This window comes from Thermobia domestica, chromosome 17, assembly GCF_964235325.1.
Source record: "Thermobia domestica chromosome 17, izTheDome1.hap1.1, whole genome shotgun sequence".
Taxonomy (NCBI): domain Eukaryota; kingdom Metazoa; phylum Arthropoda; class Insecta; order Zygentoma; family Lepismatidae; genus Thermobia; species Thermobia domestica.
In genome coordinates this window covers 182,488,017-182,510,774 of record NC_137470.1, presented here as the reverse complement: position 1 = coordinate 182,510,774, position 22,758 = coordinate 182,488,017, and the positions used below count along the sequence as shown (strand labels likewise).

The window sequence follows — 22,758 nt, the reverse complement described above, 5'->3', positions numbered from 1 at the left end:
GTAAACATTTTGGTACCAAATAGTAACCGGTGGCCACTGATTAATTGTCTACTGGTCAACTGGGCACTGTGCTTCAGATATTGACCAAAAAGTTCGAATTTCTAGATATTTAAGCAACCATATATCGGTAACTGTAAGTCATAGAGAGATGATATTTTGCTTATTTTTGCGAAAAAGAGAAGATGTGGATAAAAAATTTTTCTTTTACATCTAGGAACAATGACAGTTATCCTTACCCCTCCATTCTTTTTAAGTTCGGTCTGGAAATGTTCTTGGAACATTCTCAACTGGTTATTTCTGATAATTCACTTAGGTAATTGTAACAAAAACGTACAAGCGTACCGAATTTCAAGCTTTTATTCCAATTCTAACTACCCAAAACATGAAATTATAGGTCCAAAAAAGGCCCATTTAAACAACATGGAGAAATTTTTCATCACCTCCTTAGACCCTCTAAAAATTAAAAATACAGTGAAACCTCTACTAACGGACACCTCTATAAAGCGGATACCTCCCATAACGGACATATTTTGTAATTCCCAAACACTATAATAGGAAAAAACATATTGGCAAACCTCTCTAAAGCGGACACTCTCTAGTACGGACACGGACAGTCTTTCTCGTCTTTTATAGGTATTATTTACCTCCGTATTACGGACACGTATTCTAGAAACAAGTTGGAAAGTGCACTAAAAATACACTTTTAGTAATTCATACGTATATCACCAAAGAAGAACATGTGGGTGTGACAACATTTTGCCTCCTCAATTGTCTGTTCAGCAACCCAGAGGAGAGGTCTCTGTTTCACAACACCCTTATGTCCTTTGCTTGCATTTCACTCCCACCCAATCTGCTTCAGAAACAAAAGTGATTGACAGTTGCCCACTCTTAGGAATGACACATCATTCTATTGTCCTGCTGGAATCTCTAACCAAACAGAAGACAAGTTTGGTATTTTTGACCACGGGTACGCATATTGTCCTTTTTTTTAAAAAAAAAAAACAAGTCATTGCTGGACTGCAATTAACTCATAAATTAAAGCGACACCGAAAACGTAGTAAGTAGCGATAAGTGTAAAGTGCAGAGAACTATAACATCTTATTTCCATGTTGTGCCTCGAATTGGATGGCGCAAGATAATGCAGGTACAGTAACATTTTGGTAATATTCATAAATACGTGATATATGCAAAAATATTTTTTTCCTAATTGCATATTACCTTGTTTATTAATTTACGAAAGAAAATATTGAAACCTCTTTAAGACGAACACCTCTCTATAGCGGACAATTTTTGATTCCCCACGGCTGTCCGCTTTAGAGAGGTTTTACTGTATTCACTTTTGGCAATCTTTCTGTTGGTGCCTCTTGAAAAGCTACAATCATGCCCAATTTAATCATTGTAGCCCTACAGTAAGTGCTCAATAACTGGGGGAAGGGGGGAGTAAAAGGTGTTCCATATAAATAACACGGGAAAGGTTTTTCAGTTCCGTATAAAAACTACTCTAAAGTTGGATCTGTTTACTTTTGCTGATTTACTTAGGTAGTACTAGCAAAAACGTGCAAGCATAAGGAATTTCAAGTTTTTATTCCAATTCTAAGTACCTTAAATGAGATTATAGGTAAAAAGAAATCCCATTTAATTAACATAGGGAAATTCTTTACCCTGTCTTTAGTCGGTTGAAAACGAACAATGATCGTGACGTCGAAACCAGGTGAAAACGTACAAAAAGTGCCACAAATGATTTGTTCAAATAGGCGTATAACTATTCGAGAGCTTTTCGAAGAATTAAACATTTCGTACGGACCCGTGAAAAACATTTTAATCGCCGATTAAATGGACAAATGACTTCTTTCTTCACCACGAAAACACGTCGTGTCACAGCTTGCTTTTAGTCCTCAACTTTTTGCCGAAAGAAATATTCATGTCTGTCTATATTCACTGTGCTCTCCACATATAGCACCATGCGACTTCTGGCTCTTCCAAAAAAAATTAAAACCGTGCTTAATGGAAAATATTTTAACATCATTCCTGACATTGAGGGGGTTATGACAGAGGTCGTAAACGCCCTCCAAAAGAAGCGATCCACAGATGCTTCCAGTCATGGTTTCCACGTTGGAACAGGTGCATTGGTAGCCAAGGACAGCACTTTGAAGGAGATTGAATAAAATTACGTGTAAGCTTATTACTTTGTTTCTAATTACATTATTCACCGTATTTTTTGATCATACCTTGTATAACTATTATTCTTAATTATCACTTTCTTTATAATTTTTGGTAAACTAGTGACATAAATTGAAATTTATATATCAATGTTTGCAATATATACTACCATCTTGTAATGAAATTTATAAGATTTATTTATTTTTTATTTTATTTTATTTTATTTTATTTTTTTTCATTTCGTCTGCCATTTTTGCTGTTCTCTTTCTGCACAACTACCCGTTTTTAGTCACTGTTAATACTAAGGAAAGGTACGGAACTTATCTTCTCTGAGACGAATGGGCACAGATGTATTATATGTCGTGCAAGTTTGTGGTAGGCTAGGGGTGTTCCAAGAACCGGTTAATCGGTTTCGGTTCGGTTTGCAGGTTAAACCGAATCAATCGGTTTGAACTTCAAACCGGTCCGGTTCGGCTCGGTTCGGCACGGTTTCGGTTAACCGTTCCAAACCGGTTTAAGCGGCAAACCGAAACCGCGGTTTGCGTTTTCAGGAACCGTCCACCCTTATGGCAGACAACGCTTTTGCTCTTGAATTTTCTTGTTGTTTTAAGCCTCCGTCTAATATGTAAATCCGGTCAATTCTTAGATCACCATCTACTGTAGTATATATGTTTTATTTTTCCCTCATACTACCTTGTCTTCTTGGACGTAAAAATTATAACTGTTCACCGTCACAGGTTAAGTTTTATTGTTTTTCATTTATTTATTTTTTTTACAACTTTTGTGCTTTCTTTCGATGAGAATCTTGTAACTGAGGAATAATGAAAGTGGAACCTATTCTTGCAGTTCAAGATTCTCACTATTAATGACTACGCTTTTCTTTCACTACAGCGATCTGTGTTTAAACTAGATTTCGTAGATTTTCATCTTGGTTTGAAGAAATAGATTAAGGTTGAAATTTATAATTCGGACAGTGAATGCATATAAAAAAATATTTCTTATATATAACTAGCTGAAATACTCATTCTTCGTATGGGTTAGATAAAATATCTTTGTAAACAAGCTGAACAACGAAAGGAAAAAAAAACATCATTTTCTATTTCTTTTACATGTCTCGGTAAACGCCTCCTGAGACCTCCGGGTTCGAATTTTGTATAAGAAAACGCCTCTGCTCCCCAGCCAATGGGGGCTGTGTTAGGAAGTCAACGCCTGTGGAAGTATCATCATTCATCTCAGCGACCGCGAAAACTGTGAATTTGACACTAATATCGGTCATTTTCTACTAATTTTACATGTCCCGGTAAACTCCCCCCTGAGACCCCCATGGTTTGAATTTAAAAAGCACATCGTCTTGGTCTGGGGTCTGGATCAAGGTAAACGTGACCAAACTTTCGTAACTCTCGGTCAACTCGTCTGGTCCCCAGGCTGCACACAGACAGACAGACACACAAACAAACTGTTTGATTTATTCATATTTGATTAGATTTATGCTGTATCAACACTGAAGCTATAGTTGTTAGGATATTTGTATCATTTCTAGAGAAACAACTATGGAGTTGGAATATTTTCCAAGGAAAAGGCTTCTCGTAATATATTACCGTTTTCGTTTTATGATGATCAACCTTGAAACAGGAAATCATTTATTACTACCACTTTCGTTTCGAATAGGTTAATTGTGGATACGGAACCTAACGTAATATAACCTAACCTGACCTATACGGTGCATCAATTCCGAGAAATTACTTCTGGTTATCTGCTACCAGTTTTGCTCTGATACCTGTGACTGAAAGACGGAAAATTTCTCATATTTGCACAATGCACTATATAACATAGTTTGGAAGTGTAGCATCTGTAGAACGCAATTGAACCAAAAATGAAAATGCTGAGTGGTTCATTAGATATAACCTTCTACTCGATATACTCAATCCTACCAACACAATTTTCTCGCTATAAATAGATATATTTTTACGGGTGTTCAGTCTTTTTTTTTAAATAGCACAGAAATTATTTTATAACTTAAAATATAAATCTAGAACTCCTTGAGTGTGGATGGCTCTATTTCAATCCCCGGTAAAATCACATCCAGATCCTACCGTGTATGTATGCTATTGTTCCACATTTTACAGCATTGGTAGGTTAAAAATGGCACACAACTCAACAGAAACAAATAAAGATGAGGAAGGAAGAGCAATACCTCGGGAATTACTGCACCATTCAGTGTATCATTGCACTGCTACAACTGACTTGCCTTAAGATTAAAACATATAAAAAGTAATTCATTTTCCTCGAACAACGTGCAGTTTGGAGAATAGTAATTGTCTGGCACTTGACAAGATAAGTTACTTTAGCCAATGCTTCGCAGACACATATAATAATGCATTTGACATGTACTATGTAGTCAATACAAGCTAAGATTTACAGTTATGTTTGGCCATAATGTTTTCCTTTATTAATTAAACCGACAGAATAAGCATAATAATATTTCAAAATTATGATTGTCTTAGGTTTAGACTGCTTCTAGAATAAGCTTAATAACATCCTATATTCAGTTCTAAAAGATTATACAGTATAAATAACCCCCAAAATTTTAAATTACCTCAAAATAGTTTACATATAATCTTCAGAGAATTATGTTGTCTAACAGACATCAAATTACATTTAAATTGAAGAAATGTTTACATGGATATTATATCTTACCTTAAAGGAAACCACATGCTACTTCCAAATATACTTTGGCCACGGCCAATTTTGGTCTACATTACTAGGACGCTTGTTGCTGTAACTGTAATTCGATGCCTCCGGTGAGCTATCCTTCAGTCTTTTAGATGGTGATACATAAATTCCCTTTATTTCAAACTTGTCATCATTACCATCATTAAAAGGTGAGGGAGGTCGTTCTCTTTCATGTTTCGGTTTATTTCTTGGCATTTCTCTATCCGGAAATCGGTCTCCTGTTGGTGAGGTAGGTTTCGGTCGTGGGGCATCTCTAGGTGTTGTCGTGAAAATAGTACTGTGGGAAGTTGATACTGCTTTTGTGGGTGCGCTGAAATGTGGTGGCTTAGTTGTTGAATGGCGATGATGGTTCGATTCTTCAAAGCGATTATCCCTATGCTTCACGCGTTTAAAATCTTGATTACGGAACGGATCTTGCTTCACGAACTCATTTCTAATTTCATCTTGATTGAAGCTTTCTTTACCAAACTTAGCATCCTTGTGTCTTTGGTCTCTATGGTTTGATGGTCTGCGGTTTTCATATCTGTGACTCTCTTGACGATAAGTGTTAGAATTAAATTCCTGGTCTTCAAAGCTACCTAATTTGAAATTATCATCCGTCAATTTAAACTTTTTAAACTCATTATCCTTAAACTTCTGTGGTCTAATATGATCATCGTGATGATGATGATGATCAGAATGATCATCATCATATTCCCCACCTTTGAAGAAGGAAAACGGGCGATTTGTAGTTGGCCTACGTGAGCTTTCATGTGGGCGTTTGAGTGAATACCGCTCTGAGCTTGATTCATAAGGAGGACGCGTTGGATGATTATGCTTGTGTCTCTCTGAGCTTGATTCATATGGTGCTCGCGTAGGATGTTTGTTTCGATACTTTTCTGAGCTTGATTCATATGGTGGAAGTGTTGTATGTTTATTTTCATATTCTTCGTTTGAGGAACTTGGTTTTCTGTTTTTAGATTTCGAGTCGTATTCGTGCTCTCTGGGAGGATCTCTTGTGGCAGAATGATAGTTACTTGCTTGTGATTTTATGGAATTATGTGAGGAATAACTAGGTGCTCCGTAAAGAGGTGAATCGTAAGGACTACCTGGGTACAAGTATGTGTTTGTTGGCGGGTAGAAATACGGTCTACGCCCTCCAAAATAACCATGCCCATAATAATTCGAATGAGAATGGTAATGTTCTGAATCATGTTCTTTTCTTCCCTTTTGTGATTTGTAAGAGGAGTAATGAGATTTTGATCCACCAGGTCTCCTTGTGGTAGAACTATGGTCATATGGTCTCGGAGTGGTGCGCTTTCGACCATCACTGCCAGAAGCTGAAGACGTTGGCGGGTATGGTCGATCAGAATGGTGTGAAGCGGAAGAAGAGTGGTCATGAGAGTCTGAATGAGAATGCCAATTTGGTTTTGGTGTACCAGTACCAGCAGAAGAGGATTGAGTTGAATCTTCTGCAGATGAGTGTGGAAGACTGTAGGAATGCTCTGCAGGACTCTTATATGAATCAGATCCTGCAGAATCTGGGTAGTTGTAATGATTATGTCCTGGTGAGAAGGCACCTGGCATGCCAGGAATTGGTGGTCCAAGAGGAATTGGTGCTAGGGGAATCAAAGGCATTTGGCCATAACCATAAGTTGGTGCATAAGGCATCGGTAAAGGAGAAGATGGAGAATAGGGATAAGGATATGGGTATGGATAAGGATAAGGGTATGGCATCTGAGGTGGGTTCTTTTTGGACTCTTCGCTATTTTCTTTATCATCATTAGTTTCTATTAATTCTGAAAATCCTGGAGGTACTGTTATTATATGATTATGACTAAATTGTGGTTCTACATGTCCCGGATGACTCATTGGAGAATGATAAGCATAGATGTGATTATTATGCTGATTCATCGGAGGAATTGGCATTGGGTAGGAATGCGAAGGAGAATGGCCATGGAAAGAAGCATAATGTTCATGAACATGGCTGTGGGATCCGTCCATCATATGCCCTGGTCCGTGGTTATGACCAGATGCAGGACCAGGGTGGTGATGTCCGAAATATCCTGGTCCCCCATAACCATACGCTCCATACCCATAGTCATGAGCATAATGACCATGGTGCTTATGATGAACTATATGTACATGTTGTGGGATATGGATTCGTATCTTCTTCCTGAAAAAAAAATTAAAAAAATAGTATAAGTCACATGAAATTATAAAAACATAATTTAGTATCTTCCTTATGACAAAAATTGAATTACAAATGCCATTTTGAAATCTGCAGTTATCATTTTATGAGGACAATATTATAAAATGAATAGAATCCTTCTTCCCGTAGGCTAATTTTAATATAGATTTTTGTAGAATATTTGACACGCAATCACAATGTTATACACTATATTCATCACATCACCTAAGTACTCTCCGTGTTAACAAAATGCGAGCTGACCGGCCATAGTTCTTAATATACCATAGTGGCAAGGAGTTTAATCTTCGACGAACTTAAAAATAAGTTCCTTAATGAATTATCTCTCTCTCTCTCTCTCTCTCTCTCTCTCTGTGTCTGTGTGTGTGTGTGTGTCTGTTGTTTACGATTTTCTTCGATTTTGAACCATCCATTCCATAGAACATCTAAAACTATCCGAAACAAGTGATAAAATTTTTCACGTCACTCTTCCGATTTCTGGAGATTTAAGGAGCCACATCTTTGAAACCACAAGTCATACAGAGATGATATTAGTGTTGATCAATACCCAAGAGGATAGTGAACATTTTGGTACTAAATAGTAACCGGTGGCCACTGAGAAACTGGACACTGTCCCCAGATATTGGTCCAAAAATCTCGGATTTCGGGAGATTTAATGAGTCATATCTCGGGAAACGTAAGTCAGAGAGAGATTATATTTTGCGAATTTTTCAATTTTGAGCCCTTCATTTTGAGCACGTGTCTTCGTTAAACAACATACCGCAGAACATATTAACACAACTCTTAAACAAAACTTGTGAAAAAAGAAATAGTATTCAAGGAAATTATACATGGATAGATATACTACAAGAATTGTTTAATGAGTATAATAATAAAGCACATAGAACACTTGACATAAATCTTGTAGAAGTTAATAGAAAAAATAATTATTTTTAAGTTCGTTCTGGCAATGCACTGGTAACATTCTCAACTGGTTGATATTTATTTCAGTTATTGAAATTTGAATTTATACTCTACCGGCCAGGTAAATCTTAATTATGTGCAAACCATTTCTTATAAAAATGTTACTCATATGGATACAAAACAAAACAAACCAGTTGAGAATGCTCCAAGAGCATTGCCAGAACGAACTTTAAAAGAATGGAAACATGGAGCTGGAAGGAAAACTGTCATTGTTCCTACATGTAAAAGTAAATCCTTTTATCTGCACCTTCTTTTCTTTCTCGCAAAAAATTAGTAAAATACGAGGATGGGCTGATAAGTTCTCGGCCCGACCCAGAAGGACTTGAGCTGCAGGCATGAAAGTGTGAGGCTATTCAACATAGTCCTCTCGAAGGTCAACACACTTGGCAGTTCGATGCTGCAACTTCTTCAATCCCTCAAAAAAAAAAAAAAAAAAAAAAAAAAAATTCTCAAGGTCTGCAAAAAACTGTTCCGCAGCTGTTATCACCTATTCATCACTGTCCTTTCAGTGCTGTTTTGAGTTCTGGAAACAGATAATAATCAGAAAAGGCAAGATCTGGTGAGTAAGGTGGGTGGTCAATGCACTGAAACGCTAGATCCCTCAGAAAATCCATTGTTCTGCCAGCCTTGTGGACTGGAGCATTGTCCTGCCAGAACAAGACACCTCGTGTCAACTTTCTCCGGCGCTTTTCTTTAATAGCGTCCTTTACTTTAGCCAACAGACTGCAGTAATACTCTGCAGTTATGGTTTAGCCCTTTGGAAGGTAGTCTGAGAGCAAAACTCCATCCTTATCCCAGAATATTGAGTCAAGCATCTTCCCTGCGGACTTTTGTGCTTTGATGTTTTTTTTGGCCTTGGAGATCCTGAGTGGTGTCACTCGCATGACTGCTGTTTGGTTTCCGGATCAAAGTAATCCAACCACGTTTCATCGTAGGTAACAAGACGATTCAAAAAATCGTCCTTGGAGTTCGAAAAATGCCGTAAAATCACCTGCTATGATCTCACACGTTCGCGTTTCTGATCCGCGTTCAATCCGCTCCGCCATGGTTCATTCAATTACCTGTAAAATAAAAACCGTTCATGGTACAATCGTGAAATTTGGTACTTAAACATATAAAAGATCAGCATTTAACACGGCATCAATTACATTAGGGTAGTACATTTGGAAGGGGATCGGGCCGAGAACTTATCAGCTGACCCTCGTATCATCTCTCTATGACTTACAGTTCTCGAAATATGGCTACATAAATATCTAGAAATTCGAACCTTTTTGGCCAATACCTGGAAAACGGTGGCCAGTTGACCAGTAGACAGTTAGTCACTGGCCACCGGTTACTATTTGGTATCAATATGTTCACCATTCTCTTAAGAATTGATCAACACCAATATGATCTCTGTGTGACTCGCGGTTCCCGAGAAAAATGAAATGAAATCTTTGAGTTTTACGTCCCACGGTTATGCCGGTTAGGCTAAAGGAGACGGTGATGATGAGTAATGAATGAAATGGTGGAATGAAGGAAGTGGGAGGAAACGGGAGAACCCCGAGAAAACCCACGCACACGGTGTTTGTCCACCACAAAGTTCACTTGGCGGGGGCTGGGATCGAACCCGGGACCCCAAGCACCAGAGGTGAACGCTCTACCACTGAGCCACCGCGGCCCCCTCGGTTCCCGAGATTTGGCTCCTTAAATCTCCCGAAATCGGAACTATCTTTTGGTCAATATCACGGGACCGGTAAACCGTAGAGAGATGATATTGGTGTTAATCAATCTCTAATAGAATGTTAAACATTTTCGTACCGATATTAATTGATGGCCACTATCCAATTGGCCAGTAGCCAAACCAGTGGTCAGTTGGACAGTGGTCACCGGTTAATATTTGGTACCAAAAAAAAAAAAACATTCACCATCCTCTTATGTATTGATCAACATCAATATCATCTCTCTACAAGTTATGGTTCCCGATCTATGGCTCGTTAAATATCTAGAAATTAGACATTTTTTGGCCAATATCACGGGAACAGTAAGACATAGAGAGACGATATTGGTGTTAATCAATGCCTAAGGGGATGGTAAATATTTTGGCACCGATATTAGTTTGTGGCCACTGTCCAGCTGGCCAGTGGCCACCGGTTACTATTTGGTACCGAAATATTTACCACCCTTTTAAATATTGATCAACACCAATATGATCTCTGTATGACTTACGGTTCGCGAGAAATGGGTCCTTAAATCTCTGGAAATCGGCCATTTTTTGTTCAATATCTCGGGAACGGTAAGAGTTACGCGAAAAATTTAATTATTTTCTCTAATAGTTTTTGATGCTCAATTGAATGCAGGGTTCAAAATTGAAAAAAAAAATCGAAAATAACAGACAGACACACACACATAGAGAATTCAGTAACCAATTTTTAAAGTTCATTGAATATATGAACTATTTACAGCCACTTTGTTTTTATTCAACTATAGTTGATAAGTGATTATCCAAGAGCCAAAGTAAGGTTTTTGTTTTAGGCGTCTTAATCAGACATGAATTCAGTTTTTATTTGAATTATTAATTATGTCATTCTGTAATACAATGGTTCCCAAAATGAGGCGACTTTTCCTGGGATCCGTGAATAGCAAATAAACTGCGCACAAGGTCCTTACAGAAATAAACCGTGAAATTATGAAGAAAGCACATTTAAATTTAAATTTAACAAACTTAACTAAGTTTAACTTAGCAAATTTTGCAGGCGTTACATGCTTGACTTCTAAATACTAAATACTAAATGCATGTAACTCTTCCTTTGTAAGCTCTTTTTGCTATCAACAACATTAACTATTTTTATTGTTGGAAGAGTTGTCTATGTTGTAAGAAGTATTGAAACACCAAAGCTACATTTTAGATAACACTGTGCAATAGTGATTTTTTTTTTTTTTTTTTTTTTTACAGAAATGTGAGTGGTCATCCTTCATTGATTTTTGGGAGCTGAACACGAAACTGAAAATAAAAATGTGCTCCTGGATAAGATTTACTTGTACTTAGACAGTTTACATGTTACATATAACGCTACAATAATGAAATTATAAAGGTAAAAATCACAAAATATTGAAATGATTACGGAAATAAAAATAGCTATTCTTTATAATTCCTTGCACGCTGAACAATAAAATGACAATGATAATATGCTCCTAACTTAGATTTAGTGGTAATTGCATAACTTATCTTTTGCATATAACGCTAGTATATTGAAATTTAAAGGTAAAAGTCACCAAACTTTAAAACGATTACTGAAATATAAATATCCGTCCTTTAATGTTTTTGGGAGCTGAACACGAAAAGCACTATAAATAAGTGTTCCGAATTCAGATTTAGTACTAATTACACAATTTACAGTTTGCATATAACGCTATGATAATGAAACTGTAACGGTAAACGTAACAAAAATTAATATAATTACGAAAATAAAAATAGCTGTCTCTTATAAATGTTTGGACACTGGATATGAATATAAAAAAAATATAACGTCTTCCTGGACACTATCGGTGTAATGGCACTCTTAACATTTTGTATATAGCGCTACAGGGCAAGAACTGTATTGGTAAATGTTATCTAATGTATCTGTTTTAAACACGCCGTCTTTTTGCTAGTTTCTTGTGAGGAAACTCTGGAGCATCTCTTGGAATCATCCAGCAGAAATCCGCTAAAATTGAAACCACTTTCCTTTGTAATGTTGTTCCATCGAAGAAATGTCCTGGTGAAATCGCTCTCCTTGCTCGTCACTGAAGGATCCACAATCACTGGAAAGACATCAAGGTGGGCATGGAGGAAGTGGATTTTGAGAGATATATTGCACCCAAGTTTCTTGTATTCAGATAACAATTATTCTACTAATTCTTTGTAATTTTCGGCTCGGTGCTTGCCCAAGAATCTGTACAAACATTGCGGAAACAATGCCACGCATGGAGCTCATCAGCACTGAGAATAGATTCAAACACCTCGTCTTGCAATAGCTTGCGTATTTGCGGACCAATAACGACTACGTGCTTAATCTTTTCTGTACTTACACCCGGAAACTTTTGGCACCAGTATGCAAATGCACGTTCATTCCTGTTCATGGCCTTCAAAAATGCCTTCATGAGTCCAAGTTTGATGAGCAATGGTGGTAGCACAATGCTTTGTGGATTCACGAGAGGTACATTTGATTTTTTCTCGCCTGGCAACAAAGCTCTTCGTCGCGGAAATTCCTTTTGAGTGTAATGGACATTCTTTGCACGACTATCCCACTCACATATGTAACAACTGTACTTTGTATAGCCACCCTGTGGACGAAGAAAAATTGCAATCACCTTAAAATCACCACAAACTCACCACTTGTGTTCACGATATTTTATAAGATCCAGAACGCGTTCCAACATGGGATAACTTTCTTTACCTAGGGGTGCATAAACAACAGGGATTGAGGCTGATATATCCTTACTGTTACACAGGAGCACAGCCTTATGCCTTGTTTTGGAGGCGTCTATATACAGTCTCCAATGTTCTCTTTGTACGTAATCTTCAGTTTCTGTATCAAACCTGGAACACCATTGCAAAATACTAACCCATCGGTGCAGCAGAAATATTTTGCAAGATCTTTTTGACGATCGCGTAGAGTTGATACGGTAAGTGTATCCTCCAGAAGGTTCCACTGCTGTAACCTAGATGCTAAGAGCGTAGCTTTATTCTTTTACAGTTCCCCTAGTGCTTGGGGTCCCGGGTTCGATCCCAGCCCCCGCCAAGTGAACTTTGTGGTGGACAAACACCGTGTGCGTGGGTTTTCTAGGGGTTCTCCCGTTTCCTCCCACTTTCTTCATTCCACCATTTCATTCATTACTCATCATCACCGTCTCCTTTAGCCTAACCGGCATAAACGTGGGACGTAAAACTCAAAGATTTCATTTCATTTTTTCTTTGACAGTTCCAAATCTCTAATCAGGTTATGAAGCTCCACTTGTGTGAGTCGGTGTGGTTCAGGATAGTTGGTTTTCGGCTCAAATGAAGGATCAGTGTCATCAGTATGTAGAGCAGGTTCACCTTCACTTTCATTCTCTGTATCACTTTCCGTCGGAATAGCCACGGGATCGGGAACAGGCAATCCTTTTCCATGGGCCACTGGACGAGTGACAGATGGTATCACTGGGTATTCGATCTTCCTCTTCTTCTTCGTAGTTATAACTTTCTTCAAGCAGGGTAGCATGCAAAAGTAGCAGTCTGTACTATGGTCTGTTGGTTTATGCCAAATGGCTGGCACAGCAAAGCGCATGGAAGCGTTCTTCCCATGCATCCAGGCATTGAAAGCAGATGAAGAACTCGTACAACAAACGTAGGGAGCCCATAATTTATCCTGGTCTCCAACACGATATCCAACGTATAGTAAATATGTTTTTCGCACTGCAGCAGTCAATGGGCGCTTCCTGGAATCACAAATCACGTCCGCACATATGTAGCACATACTGTCCACCGAATTTTTAGAAACGGGGCATTGCTGCATTTATATGCGGGGCATTGCTGCATTTTCCTTGAATCACTGACATTTCGCAATGAAAACAGTATTTACAACAGCGATAATGTCCCCACTTACTACTTTCAAACATCTGGTTCACCAGTAACACAAACATTCTGCCAAACTAGGCTACTGCTTGAAGCACGCCACGAATACAATTAGAGACGTTAACTGGAACTAGTTGCAACTTGCAATCATTGCCTCACGTAACTCATGAGACGCTCGCACTAACGTACAACGTTGCCAAGTCGAATATGCAGCAAATACTTGTCAAGAACGACACTTTGTACCGTGTAAAACAATAATTTCAAATCATGTACTTAGAATATCCAATAGCGTTATATGCAAAATTTAAAAAGTTAAATTACTGAGACACTTGAGCCAGGAGAGTTCTAAGTGCGATTTTCCAGTTCTGTGGCCAAGAATCAATAAAGAACGGCTACTTTCGTTTCTGTAAAAAATAAAAAGTGAAAAAAGTAGAACAGTGCAATTTATAACTAACTTACAAGGAGCCAAGAATGTATATACGCTGTTTCTAACAGTTATTTAATTTACAAATATTATGTTGCGAATGTTGTAACAAGAAGCGATGAACTTAGTCCATGCATTTATCCATCTCTGCACTAGTGTTCCATCAATATTGCTAGCATCGGGCTTCATCTGTCTTCATCAGCCCTGTGACGCTCCAGGGCAGAAGATAACCATTCACTCGTCCATACTAACATTACCCTCGTGTTTTGTGACGTCCACTTGCACTTCATCTCATCTCTCATAACATACCAAAGCCCGGCCTCCAGTTACAGCAATAGTGAATAATCAATGAAACCTACTTACTGCAAATTGATGTCTCCAAGGATAATAATAATAATAATAATAATAATAATAATAATAATAATAATAATAATAATAATAATAATAATAATAATAATAATAAAATGATGCCCACAACTAAGAATGAAATAAAATAAAATAAAACATTGCTCCAAGCCCTCGATGCCCCCAATCAATAAAGAAAATTCCCTATACCTCTAATACTCGTCCCAAAGAAAGGGCATAACCCTTTGACCGGCTTAATCCTTTAAAAAAGAAGCGATGAATTAAATACTGTACAAACTCAAAACAACTTTTGAGAAAGAACTGAGGTTTCACTAAAAACAAAACTGGTAAAAGTAATACAGCACATTAACGGTATGCATAAGTCTTGCTGAAAATAAATATACATCCTGAGAAGTTGTTATTATTATTATTATTATTATTATTATTATTATTATTATTATTATTATTATTATTATTATTATTATTATTATTAATATTAATATTATTATTATTATTACATTAATTTATAGATAAAATTATGCACCACCTCGTAGAAATGTTCCATGGCAATATAATTTCGTACATGTTCACATCCTTGACATGATACAAAGGTCTGTGTGGGCTACAACGGCTACCAGAGTGCACTACTGTTGTCATACCATTATTATAGGATTTTATTTCTGTATGCTCTTGGACTCGAATGGATGCACTGATTCGGTTGGGAGAGGCGTCATTCAACTCTTGTGTCCTCTCATGAGGTTAGTTGTCCCACAACTGTTGCAGCAGGATCTCAATTTCCAGAGTATCGGCATTAGAATATTTGACGTCCGAGCTGATCCCACACATGTTCTGTCGGGGGAGATTTTGCTGGCCAAGGGAGTACCTCAGCATCATGCAGGTAGTTCATAGAGACACGTGTGTAGACGAGCGTTGTCCCATTGAAAGATGGTACCAAGATAAATCTCATGAGAAATAACACACGAGGACACTGGATGTCCGTGACGTACCGTTGTTCAGTTAGAGTTCCTGAATCACAACCATAGGTGACCTGAAGTCATATCCGATGGTTCATTACATCATGGTGACAGAAGCAACAGTGATATGTGTCTCCAAATCATTGCCAGAATGTGTCCTTTCCCTTCGATGCCACCATGATGGTAGACGATCGTCATCTTAAGTGTTGCCAAACCAAGATTCATCGCTGAAAGTCATTTGACCCCACTGGTCAGCAATTTATGCTTTCTTGGCACGGCACAAGTCCAAACACAACTGCATGTGTTGTAGTGTCAAGAGCAGACTACACATTGCAATTCATAGTCCGACTGCTGTTAGCCTACGATCAATTATGCGAGATGACACGGAGTGTTGTAGTGAGTCCACCAGCGCGGATGTCAAATGGTTACACTGAGCTTGAGACAAAATACGCTGATTCTCCCTTGATGTGGTCAGACTTAGTCGAGCGTAACTTTGACGACACGTGTTGTTTCTCTTACCTTCCTATTTATTTCAACATAGTACAATTGTCACAGTTGAATGCCCAAAAACCTGGATATTGCACGATACGACCAAGCGACAATGAGGCCCCCTTTAAAATCTACCAGGTGCTGGTAAAGTTGCCTCACATGGGCACATGGAATTCTCTGTTGTTGTTTACAGTGTTCTCTAAATCTCTGGGCTGCGCACGCCTCTTATATGCTCTGTTGGTCCTAATAGCATAGTCTCTTGGTGGGAATACTAACGCACTCGGGTGGCTGCTCTTGCCGTCACAGATCATTGCAACTCTACACCTGCTGTCCGAAATTACGTTCGTATTAATTTTCCTTCAGAATTTGTTTTTAATTAAACGGGTTAGATCCACCTCTTTAGTTTTTATTGATTGTAACTCCATACAGTAAGTATTATTCGGAACACTAAGAGAAGTTTATTTAAAATTATTACAGAATCAAATGATAGAGCACATTTAAGTGTATGGTGGATAGATGAATAATTAACTCTTGAACTCTTAACGGTCTTTAATCCCAATCCCGATGAAGATTGAAAAACTTTAAAGGAATGTCGTACTGCGTCTAGTTCTAATATATATATATTTTTTATGTGAAAGATTTTGGTGCAAGTTGTTTTATTATAATATTGTTTAAATAAGGAGCCCTGGAACTTTGAAATTACTCTCATTCCCCCTCATCTTTCTCTAGTGAATGTCATTAAAACAATTTAAAAAGAGTATGCATTACGCAATATGTTTGATTAAAATCAAGCGTTTTGCATTATCATCATCATCATCATCATCATGGCTATTGTGCCATAATTGGAGGTCACTTGCGTAACTAAGAAGCTTCCATACTCTACGGTCTTCTGCTAACCGATTCTCCATCACGTACGATTCTCCTGTTTGATCAATTGCAATTTCTTTTGACCTTCCCTCTTTTTACTGCCACCATACCTTTTAGCACGTCCCTCATGACACAGTTCCTTTTTAACCAATGTCCGAACCAGCTTCTCTTCCTCTTCCTAATAATATCTAAAATTGTTTTTTTTCATCATTTCTAATTCTTTCTCAGTTCTTTTTAGCTCGACTCAGTTAATTCTTTCTTTTCTTCTCCACACTCACATTTTGAAAGCTTCCAATCGTTTTTCATCATTTTTTTTTCGTAATGTTCATGTTTATGCCCCACACAGTACGATACTAAATACGAAATATTTTATGAGTCTTTTTCTCAACTCTTTATTGAAGGTTCCAGAAAATAACTTTTCTTCCTCCTAAAGGTTTCTTTCGTCATTTCTATCTCTTGTTTATTCCATGTTCGCACTTTATAGTGGCAAATTATATTTATATGTGTGTGCAAATCTGTAATATGGGGTGGATTTATCCCTTTTCTCCAATTTATTCTTAATTGACTGCAACTACCTTATTTTGAAAGTTTGGAGGAATGCGAGTTCTGTATTATGTTTAAGTTAGGCAAGCTTTGCCAGAGTTATTGTGGAACAGACATATGGATATACAGACGCACAAATGCCGATTGAGCAAACTGTCCAAACAGACAACGCTTGTTTCAATATACTGAAAGTTATTGGAACTGAATAATTCAAATTGTTTTTGAACATTTCAATCGTCCCCATTGTCTGCAGTTGAAAGCATACAAGGATAAATTTGTGATGAAGGAAATGTAATTTTCCTTGATCACTTTCACCAAAACTTTTCGAATTTAATGCAATATTACAATATTTGATTTGAGGCTTCCCTATCATCCCATGATTGGACTTAAAGTCCGTCAATTACGATTACCTCTGGTGCGTGGGGTCCCTGGTTTGATACCAGGACAAGTAAGTTTGTGGTGGACAACATCTTGTTCGTGAGATTTCTCTGGTTACTCCTGTTTTTTTTTTTTTTTTCACAATTCATACCGCGTATTCTTCCATCATCACTCACTTGCCTTAATTATTCGTCACTCTTAGCCAAAAGGGCATAATCGTCGAATGTTAAACTTAAAGATTTTTATCAATTACGAAAGGGTACCCTTCATTTAAGAAAGGTTCCATAATAATTATCAAAAAAGTATATTTGATCCTAAAACAGTATGGTACACACTTTCTTTCAGAGTTCCCAATATATATATATATAAGTGATTATGTTCGTGAGTTAATAACTCTTGAACCACCCAATCGATCTCAATCAAATTTTCAACATACATGAGGTTTGAGCCTGGGATGTTTCTTGTTATTTCACTTTGACGCTAGAGTTTAGAGGAGGGGGAGGAGAGGAGTTGAAATAAATAAAAATGAATATAACTTAATAGCTCTTAAACCACCTGACCGATCTCGATCAAACTTTCAACATAGATAATATTCGGGCCTGGGATGTTTTCGCCATTTCACTTTTACGATGCAACGTAGGAGAGGGGGAGATATATGTTAAAAAGTTAAAAAAAACTGACTCTTTTTGTAACTTCATCAAGCTTAAACCACCCTACCGATCTCAACCAAATTTTCAACATAGACGAAGTTCGGACCATGGGTAGTTTATTTTATATCACTTTTACTGTAGAATTTAGGGGTGGGGGAGGAGAGATCTATAAAAATAAATAAAACTTTATAACTCTTGACCCACCCAAGAGATCTCGATCAAATTTTCAACATAGATGAGGATCGTGCCGGGAAAGTTTTTTTTTTAATGTTTTCGCTTTGACGGTAGAACCTACGGGGGGAGGGATGATGAATATTTTTATATATAAAAATAAACTTCAACTCTTGAACCACCCAACCACCTTTATCATCAAATTTTCAACATGGATGATGTTTAGGCTTGGCGTAATTTTTGTTATTTAACTTTGATGGTGAAACGTAGGGATGGGGGAGGGGGAGATATATGTAAAAAATAAAAGTAAAAGTCACTGTCTTTGTGACTTCATTACTTTTCAACCTCTTGTTCGAAATCGATCAAATTTTAACATATATAAGGTGCGAGCCTGGAATGGTATTTATCTATTCACTTTGACAACAGAACTTAGGGGAGGGGGAGGAAGGAGTTAAAAATAAATAAAAGTTAATAATTCTTTAACCAAACGATCAATCTCGATCAAATTTTTAATATAGATGAGGTTCGGACCTGAGCTATTTTTTATCATTTCACTTTGACGGTAGAACTTAGGGGAGGGGGATAGGGGGAAATACATAAAAATAAATAAAACTTAATAACTATTGAACCAGCGGACTGATATCGATCAAATTTACAACCAAGATGAAGCTTAAACCTGAGATGGTATCTTCATATCATTTTGACGGTGTAATTTAAAGGTGAGGAAGGGGAGAGACAATGATCGAAAATGACAAATGCTAGTGTTGAACTCATAGTTTTCACGATCGCTAAAATAAACAGTGACACTTCTGATGCCGTTTAAATCCAAATTCAGCTCCCAACTTGGGGGAGGGGGAGATACATAAAAATTATCGAAATGAGCAATAGCAGTGTCGAATTCACAGTTTCCGGGGTCCTGAGGTGAACAATGACACTTTTGATGCCGTGTACCTGAACATATATAAGAATCATCAAAAATGACCGATATGAAAAATCGCTTTAGTAATAGTAAAAAGTGACTTATTAACGGAAGATATTACTATTTTTTCTTAATATAACCCATCGAAGCAGGCAATTGATGCTAATATATATATATTGTAACAACCAAGGTGGGTAATGTTGCCATTACCATCCCTTTCCAGAAAAACTAAATCTTTGAAAATCAGGAAAGAAAGTTTTACGTTCCCTTCCCTCTACTCAAACAAGTAGCCCCTCCGAGAAGAGTTTCCCGGGCCAGGTATGTGGTTTACAACACCGCTTAACGCACGTAAAAATGTAGGCTACTGAAAAAGAATGGTATTCTAAAGTTTAACAAATAAAAATACGTCTTCAAAGGTTGCAGGAACATAACTCTACTTAATAAACAACACTAAAAAGAATTCAGATAACATTAACAAATTTTACTTTTAATAAAACAATATATATATATATATATATATATATATATATATATATATATATATATATATATATATATGTAATGTTGAACAGAACAACGAATTTGTAAAGTTCGAAACAGTTTTGTTCGGTCTTGAAAAATATTTTCAACCACTAGTAGATTTAAATAAATTTGATTCATGGAAAAAAAAAAACATAAGAAATTTATAAATACTGAAACATTCATCGGGCACATGTTGTATGAAGTAAAATTCCAAGATGGCTCCTGCCTTACCACAAGTCATATTCAACGTAAACCATATTTGAAATATAATTATTTATATCACAGAAATTCAATACCAATATTTGAACTGATGGTTCAATTAGAATATTTAACAATTTTCTATCTACATATTTGTATATGCTCACGGAAAACCCAAAGTATGATTTTAAATTCACAAAATAAAATATACTACACACAATAATAAATATGGTGTAACACATACCTCGCGAAGAGAACAAGTAACGGGCCCAATCACTTATTTTCAAGGCTCCTTCATCGGAAGGATAAACAACCAATCAAATTCGAGTATAGCTATCACATGTCATTGACAAAAGACTAACCATAATACCAGATCACTTAAATTAAGAAAACACCAAACTCAATATCGCAATAAATATACTGTAGGGGAATACAATGAGGGAAAAGGAAGGCGAATAGGTTACCGAAAAAAAAAATCTCTAGAAGGAAACAGCACTGTTTCTAATTTTAAATTAGATCCCTTTTGCATTCATTTTACTCTATGATACCAATAAATACGCAAAAGTAAATATCACTACGGCACAATACACACACACACACACACACACACACACACACACTATATATATATATATATATATATATATATATATATATATATATATATATATATATATATATATATATATGATACTTCTCAATCATGCCCAATGTTTGAGTTTATAATCCGTCTATAATGAGGAAGAGACTATGTCTTTTTAAGAAAAATATTCCATGATGGCTTAAAATTATTGATTTTGTTAAAATAAGCTATCAATGTTCTTCCTTTGGTTTTCCCACAATCTCTATTGCTTGGGTTTGAAATCAATTTAATAATCAAGTAGTGGATTTATGGAAGTATGGAAGTAAATTAAATCTTTTAGTTTTACGTCCCAGGCTTATGTCATATGTGCTAAAGGAGGCTGTGATGATGAGAAGTGAATGAAATGGTGCAATGAAGAAGGCAGAAAACAGAAGAACCTCGAGAAAACCCACGCACACGATGTTTGTCCACCACAAAGTCTACTTAGCGCGAGCTGAAATACAACCTGGGACCTCATGCAAGAAAGGTGAACGCTCTACCACTGATCCAACTCGGCCCCAAGAAAAGAATTTACCGCCTCTTAATTTAAAATAACTACGTTCCACACAGTGTTTTGTAAAGCACTATTTCGCCCCCGCCAAGTGAACTTTGTGGTGGACAAACACCGTGTGCGTGGGTATTCTCGGGATTTTCCCGTTTCCTCCCACTTCCTTCATTCCACCATTTCATTCATTACTCATCATCACCGTCTCCTTTAGCGTAACCGTCATAACCGTGGGACGTAAAACTCAAAGATTTCATTTCATTTTTAAAACACTTTGATTTTTATGAAACATAATGAAATTGATAAAATGAAATGGAATCTTTCAGTTTAACGTCCTACGATTATGCCCTGTGTGCTAAGGGAGACGAGTGATTGATTATGGAAGAATTAGTGGAATGAGAAAGTGGGAGGAAACGGGAATACTACAAGAAAACCTACGAATACGAACTTGGCCGTGCAAAGAACCAGATATCCCACGCACCAGATGTTAGCGCTGTGCCAATGAACTATCGTGTATCGTGCATCCTGAAACTGCTAAAAAATGAGGAGATGAGGATATTCAACTAGAAAACAATACTAGCTATCTTTAGAAAAAATTTACTTGTGATGTCATCTTTCGTTACTAGCACTGCATTGGTTGGACAATCGGATAGGAGGAGGAGGAACTGCATTTTCTTCTGTGTGACGACCACCAAGTTGTGAGACTACAAAATGTGTGTCTTTCTCTCAAAATTAGTATACTTTCTTCGGGAAATAGAACATAAAACTTTCGATTTAGTGGGTTACCATACAATCTATATATTAAAGATTTTACAGCTCTAACGCTCACGTAAACTCGTTCATGCGAGAACACTGTCACTTGATTGCGTTGGATGAAATCAATGTGTGTATCGAAATGTATCAAGAAAGGCAGTGTTTTCTTGCCAATGGTCACTTTGTGAACCATCATTAGATTGCTTGAAAGATATAAAGATAAACAACATGCAATCCGTAAATGAATCTATATATTGATTCTGTGTTAATCAGCGTTGAGTAGTTCATGTTCTATTTACTTGTAGTTATTGGTATCTGCTTTCCTATAAATACTTGTTGACGTTTTTTTTTTAAACGTAAGTATCACTCCATTATTACACATACATATTCTCACCAAGGAATCCCATTATCTGATTTTTTTTAACCTGATCAAGCTGAGAAACAAGAAATAGGTTACGTAAGTTTTGCCAAAGTTCGTGAAACTGAAGACAAAAGAAAATTATTATTATTATGCAATATTTTAGTACACATATATGGAGCACTAGTGTCAATTACCCGCTTGACTGGGTTAAAATTAGTGGTATGTTCCGTTAGTCAGTCACTGTTTACTATTACTGAAGCTCTCTTTGATAGATGACGTTCTATGTCTTGCATTTTTCAACCAGAACATACACATTTTCGGGATTTCCAACTCGAGACATTAGCCCGTATTCATAAAAATAAGGATAAGCTTATAGGTGTAAACTATGAAGGAAATCATTCAATCTGTATTAATAAAG

The 22,758-nt window shown here is 36.9% G+C and overlaps 1 protein-coding gene across 2 annotated transcripts in view; it reads right to left on the bottom strand.

The window, feature by feature from the left end:
• LOC145673844 (uncharacterized) overlaps positions 1–22,758 on the bottom strand; it is a 65,144-nt gene that overhangs the window by 5,217 nt on the left and 37,169 nt on the right. For both annotated transcript variants that reach the window (XM_081743615.1, XM_081743616.1), the window contains exon 3: positions 4,858–7,048. In XM_081743615.1, the coding sequence (XP_081599741.1) occupies positions 4,876–7,048 (2,173 nt within the window). In that variant the 3' untranslated portion in view covers positions 4,858–4,875. The remainder of the gene's footprint in view (positions 1–4,857; positions 7,049–22,758) is intronic.